The 6,272-nt window shown below is 36.7% G+C and overlaps 1 protein-coding gene across 1 annotated transcript; it reads right to left on the bottom strand.

Moving 5' to 3' along the window:
- Positions 1-3,225: 3,225 nt before the first annotated feature.
- Positions 3,226-4,737, bottom strand: LOC117385183 (cyclin-T2-like). Its single transcript, XM_033982456.2, has 2 exons — positions 4,690-4,737; positions 3,226-4,367 (listed from the first exon to the last, which is right to left on the bottom strand). Exons 1-2 carry the CDS (start codon positions 4,735-4,737, stop codon positions 3,441-3,443), a joined length of 975 nt encoding a protein of 324 aa, XP_033838347.1. The 3' UTR covers positions 3,226-3,440.
- Between the last annotated feature and the right edge of the window lie 1,535 nt (positions 4,738-6,272).

Genomic DNA, 6,272 nt, shown 5'->3' with positions numbered 1-6,272 from the left:
ACAAATTGTGCTTGACAATACCCCACTAGAAAGAGTCTTTGAAATGAAGCTCCTAGGAGTAACTATAGACCACTATTTAAACTGGAAATCACACATTAATAAGACTAAAAACACATTATCTTTAGTAATCGCAGTTATATGTAGATTCTACAGAGTGGACCTTTGGAATAATTGTACAGAAGGATTTAAATTGTAAAAAACACTCCACTTCAAAAAGACATTTAAATGTGATGTAAATCTGGGCAGATACTTGAATAATGATACTTAGTTTGCGCTGTAGTACTTTGCTGTACGTTGTTGTACTGTTATTGTATAGTTTGAATCCTTTTGGTATTTGTATGTATATGAATGACAGAGGACTAGGCCTCATAAGCTTAAGCTCCAGCCTACACCCTTTTTGGTCTTCCTGTTGTCAAATATTACCGTTTCTGAAATACTATCAGAATATACCTGAGACTCAAATAAACTAATCAATCAATAATCAAATAATCAATCAATATCCCACCCTTACCTGTCAGTGGTCTTAAGGTCTTAAAGTTACGGCTGATCGACATGGTGCAAATTTGGCGTTAAGTTGATTTGTGTGTTATGTTCAAAGAGATAGATAACAGTCAGAATTTTCCATTTTTATTATTTTTTTAATTAAATTGTTTGATGTCTGTGTAGACCCTCAGTCATCCAGGTCTGATCCATAGCAAACAAAGAAGTTAAATCTGTCAACTGGACAATTCTTGTAGGAGTGAAGACGTTTCCGTGCTCATCCATTCTTCAGTTTTGGTCAGAATGCAGAATGAGGGTTTTCTCCACATGTTGCTCCTCCTTTACTTTTCCCTGAAACTGAAGACAATAGCTTGTTTACAGTTTCAGTGTAGTTAGCCCCTCCCCTTAGATAGATATAAGGCAGTGGCCACCAGCAACCTTTGACAGTTGTCATGGCAATTGAAGTCACTGTATTCTGCATAATAATGAGGTCAAAATAGTCTATAATAGGCATTGAAATATCTTTGTCAATAATAATATAATCAGAAGTTAGAAGTGTACAAAAAATAACAAAAACTTTTAAGTGGAGGGTCATTTAACCATTTTTTTTTTTTTTTTTTTGAAACTTCGCAGTCTCCATGGAAACAGTTGCCAACAGTAACCCCAAAACACTTGAATATATGAATGATGGATAAGTTAATGCCATACTGTGGAGCATTTCAGGTAAAACAATAATATTTAAATGGATAAGCAGGTGACACACTTCTACCAGAGAAGTTGCATAGTGAATCTTTAAATGTATTGGCTGAGGTTAGTGATGGGACATGATGTGAAGGAGTCGGCTCTTTTGAACGATTCCTTAATGTGAACGGCTGGAACCAGATCTCAGAATGTTTTATGCATTTTTACACTAGTTAACGCCGAGTAAACACAAGAATCAGCACAAAAGCAGAGCAGGCAGCACGGAAATAACATTTAACATAACTTTTTCATTAAGTTTAGTGTTTTATTTCGATTCTATATAATTTCAAAGAGTAAACTCACTCCCGCTCTCTGTTTGAACCAGTTTAAACAGATGAGTTCTCACCTTAGATTCTCTTTTTTTCCTGTTCATAAAAATAGTCTTTTTAATAATAATAATGGCTTACACTTGTAATGCGCTTTTTCAAAGCCTCTCAAAGCACTACACTATAGTCATTATTCATTCATTTCCACACTTGGTGATGGTAAGCTACTATTGTAGACACAGCTGCCCTGGGGCAGACTGACGGAAGCGAGGCTGCACCGCACACACACCACTTTCATACTAGGCAATGTGGGTGAAGTGTCTTGCCTAAGGGCACAACGACAGAACTTGGTCCGAGCGGGACTTGATCCTCCGACCTTCGGGTTGGGGGACCAACACTTTAACCACTGAGCCACTGTCGCCCTCTTTAAACTAATTAAAGCATGAAATACAATCGGGGAAGGGAACTAAGTCATTGCAAGTACTCTATTACTGTATTTTTTATATACAAAATTAAAATGCTATATTTAAAAGTGGTATTTTTTGTAGATTTTAAAACGTGCACCTTTACTGTTATTTATTATTACTATTTATTTATTTATTTATTACTGTGTCCACATAATTGTAATTGGCTGGATTTTAAAACTGAGTTATTAGTACAATAGAATTTTTTATGACCGATCTAAAATGCAATTAAAATACTATTTCTTTCATGCCAACTTAATTTTGACAGCAGTACTTGTCACAAAATCTTGGTACTTTTTCTTAACTGAATACAATTAAATGCAAATAGTTTTTACAAACGTCTGTTCAAAGTAGTCACTGTATTTGATCATTATTATCTTAACTTTTATGTGTGTTAGTATTATTCTGCGGAACATTTCAGGCAAAGCAATAACATCGCCATAGAGACAAGCAAGTAGTAAACCCTCTGTCAGAAAAGTTACATTGTGCGGCTTTAAAAACACTACATACACAGGTTTTAACATGTTTATCCAACCAGCTGCTTGTTGTGCACTACTTCATCAAGTAATTGAGCAACTCTTGTCCAATTTTCATAGGATTAAAATAAAGCTTTAGAATGCACCAAAATGAGTGATATGGGCAAAAGCACAACTGAATTAGGAAATACATCGAAAACACCACACACAGTCCAGATGTGATTTTGAAGAATTAATTTAACACCTTTATTTGGGCCTCCAATACACAAATCATCAACACAGTCTGCTGCAGAAGTCATGATACACTGAACTAATCGCATATACATCTTTATATTTTTGAGTTTTTTCGTAACATTATATTGAGTAGCAATTGACAAGATACGATTATTACAAGGCCTTTTATAGTTACGATTTCAGCCAAGAATTGAAATGCACTTTTTGTTGAGCTAAATGCAATGTCGTCTGCAGCCTTGGTAGTTTGCAATACTAGCTTGTATCGTATTGCCTATCCTGTAAAGATTTAAATAAAGCAGACTGTTTAGTTTCCACGGCAGGCGTTACAACTACAACTGCCCGCAATGATGAGTAAAACCAACCCAAAGAAGGAGGATTCTTCTTAATTAAAAAAGTTCAAGACCTGAGATTTTAGTGGAACGACTCGTACAAAAAACATACAGAGACTGCCTTGTAAACGCGCTGTGATACTCTAGCTATGACATCCCTTTCAAAACATGCACGTTAAAATCAGGTTCAAAATGTTTTCAAAATCGCCAATTAGCATTTCTGCAAGTCTTTTTTTTTTAAATTTCGTGTTGCAAGCTAGTAGTAATACACAGCTCTATGCATATACATATATCGACAGCTTTTAACGAGAATCACCTTTTTCAAATTAAAATCAGTGCGCGTGGACACGACTGACACGAAATTCAAGATAACTTAAGACAAATAAAAATCTCTTTAATTCTATAAATCAATAATACCTTAAAATCTTATCAACACTGTGTTTTTGTGAGTTATAAGTTCATTCCTTGGGCACTTAGTAGAGAGTCCAGCATATCGAAAGTGTTTTTGTAATCAGTGTGTTGACCATTAGGAGGCAGAAGTCCGTTGGTTCCGTCATGTCCGTGATTTGCGTCGGAAAAATGGGAATTTATAGACGCTTTTGAACTCCGACTGCTTTTCGACGCGTGGTGATGGTTGTTACGGTTACCGCCGTCAGCGTGAGCCCTCTTCCTCGAGGAAACGGCACTCACGTCGGCCCCTTGTGGTCGTATTAAAGTGTCCATGGCGCCTCTCCCGTTCACTTCGTATTGGTGTGAATGTTTCGAATGTCGATGGTGATCTTTGTGTTTTTCCTTTGACTCTGAAGACACTTTAATTCGCATTTTTAGCTCCTCGTTTGACGGCGAGCCGTTTTCTGCGAAGTTGTGGGAGATTTTGGGCTTTTTGGAGCTGGATTTCTCCCACCTGCCTTCTCCCGATTGCCCACTGGGGTGCGCCTGCGAGCGTTTCTTTTGGTGGTGATGGTGGGATGTTGCTATGGGTGATAAGGTGGGGTACATTTCAGTTTCACTTTTTAAACCATTTTGCAGCGCTAGTTCGGGCGCGTGCTTCTCTCTGTACTTCTCAAGTGTCAACACCTTTTGCGGTCTAGAAAAAGTGGTTCCATTGGCTCCTAACTGTTGGTGTTTTGACGATTTTTCAGGTTTGATCAAAGTGAAGTCCGAGTGGAGCGGCTGGGAGAACTGCTCGTACCCACAAGCCTTTGCTGCGTCGCCGCTCATGGGTTGGTAGGAGGCGAAGGGGGCAGTTAAAGAGTTCAAGGAGTGCAAATCCGCGTCGGAAGTGGAGGGGAAGGAGGAGCTGGAGAGGCTGTGTAAAGAGGAGGCACTGTCCACTGACTGTCCATCGGTCTTTGGCTTCTTGGAATTTTGAAAGGCCTGGAAAACAGGTACATTAGATCTTTATGCCTGTAGTTAAAGGTGAAGCATTTAATGTTTATCATGTCTATTTATGCTTCTTTAAAAAGCTAGTAGTAGTGGTAGTACAAAAATAAATAAATTAAATAATCACACAAATATTGAGTAAATAAATGAATAAGAACATCACACAATAAATAATAAAACATGATAAATCATAACAAAATAAATAATAGTAATTTTATACATAAATCAAAAATAAATAAGGGGGCTTAGACAGGGTTGGCTTAGACAGTTTCAAAAAGTCAATAAATGGTTGCCACTTTCTATAAAATTTGTTTACAATACCCTTCTTGGAATATCTAATCTTCTCCACTTTCAAAAAAGACATAACCTCATTAATCCATTGAGTGCTGGATGGAGACAAATCACTATTTTCACAAAGGACTTGAAGAGCAAAGCGAAAATATAAAGGGGACAGTGATAAATATTATTAAGAAAAAGACAAGAAAACATGAAATTCCAAATGATATTACACATAATAACACCAAACTGCAAAAGAAATTGCAGATTAGTTCAACCACTATTTTGTTAATGTGGGTAAAAGCCATAGACGTTGTGATAGAAATTTAAGTATAGCCATGTTGTGTATTTAAAAAGCATTTGATCTGTGTCAATCTGCCAGACCCAGACCAGATATTAACATGTGTGAAGCTCTGTCTCCATCCCACATGAAACTCGCTGTTGTTCTACCTGTCTAAGTGTTGAAGTTCATTATCATATGAGTGTGAAACAAAAGTCACTCTGCTTTGAAATGTATGTAGCATTGTCATTCTGGTATAAAATAGTCAGAGCTCAGATGCTCAGGGTGGGTGGTTGGTTGGGCTGTTGAGACTTGGACTTAGACGGAGAGGGGAACTGGGGGAGAGGCCGGGAGGCTCCCAGTCTGTGTCTAGGGCAGGCCTGGGCTCTGTCCTGTCTGTATCTGCTGTAACAAACAATAAACCTTTTTTTTTTTTCTGTATTTCAAAACTCGCCAAGCTTCGCAAATGGATTACTTTTCAACTAGAACTGTAAATTTTCCACAACAACGTGTACGGGAACTCTCGCCCATGTGATGCATTCATTAGAAATCCAAGCTCCTGTCTGAATCCTACAAATAAAAACGAGATGATTAAAACAGCAAATCAAGGTAAATGGTAAATAAAGCAGCCGACATAAATATGAACCTAATCAAAAACACAACAGAGCTCATAGCACAACCACTCACACTCACACGCAACCAGTCATTCAAAACAGGTAAATTCCTGGATAAAATGAAAATGACAAGAATCTTTCGGAAACACAAAAATGGAGACAAGCATTTATTTTCAAATTAGAAACCAATTTTGATGATAGAATCAAATATATATAGAGTAGAAAAACGTATATATATATATATATATATATATATTTAAAAAATGACCTCCTGAGTGATCATTCCACCTCAAGTTGTAGGTATCTTCATTGACCTAAAGAAGGATTTTAATGCCCTCGACCATAATATCTCATTACAAAAATGCATACAAAGCTACCTACAAAAACAATATCAATACGTTGAGATAAATAATGAAAAATCTGTAATGATAAAAGTGATATATGGAATTCCTCAAGGGTCGATGCTCGGACTAAAACTGTTTATTATTTATATTAATAATTTATGTACTGCGTCAAAGTATTTAAATGATGTCCTCTTTGCAGACTGTTCAGATGAAAACCGAAATCAGATTGCACAAATGGTGAAGACAGAGCTGCATAAAATTAAGGTATAGTTTGATGTTAATAAGTTGTCGCTATATATAGAAAAAACTACATTTATGATGTTTGCGAAATGAAAAATACCAACTCAAAGACATAGATAACAGTCAGAATTTTTCATTTTTATTA

The sequence above is a fragment of the Periophthalmus magnuspinnatus genome, chromosome 2 (assembly GCF_009829125.3).
Source record: "Periophthalmus magnuspinnatus isolate fPerMag1 chromosome 2, fPerMag1.2.pri, whole genome shotgun sequence".
Classification (NCBI taxonomy): Eukaryota; Metazoa; Chordata; class Actinopteri; order Gobiiformes; family Gobiidae; genus Periophthalmus; species Periophthalmus magnuspinnatus.
This window is presented reverse-complemented; position numbering and strand designations above follow the sequence as displayed.

Excerpts from the sequence above, each read along its gene's own strand:
- LOC117385183 (XM_033982456.2), bottom strand. The coding sequence starts at position 4,737 with ATGTCTTTTTTGAAAGTGGAGAAGATTAGATATTCCAAGAAGGGTATT. Across the intron at positions 4,368-4,689 it reads GATATTCCAAGAAGGGTATT|GCCTTTCAAAATTCCAAGAA; the intron begins GTAAACAAATTT and ends CCTGTTTTCCAG.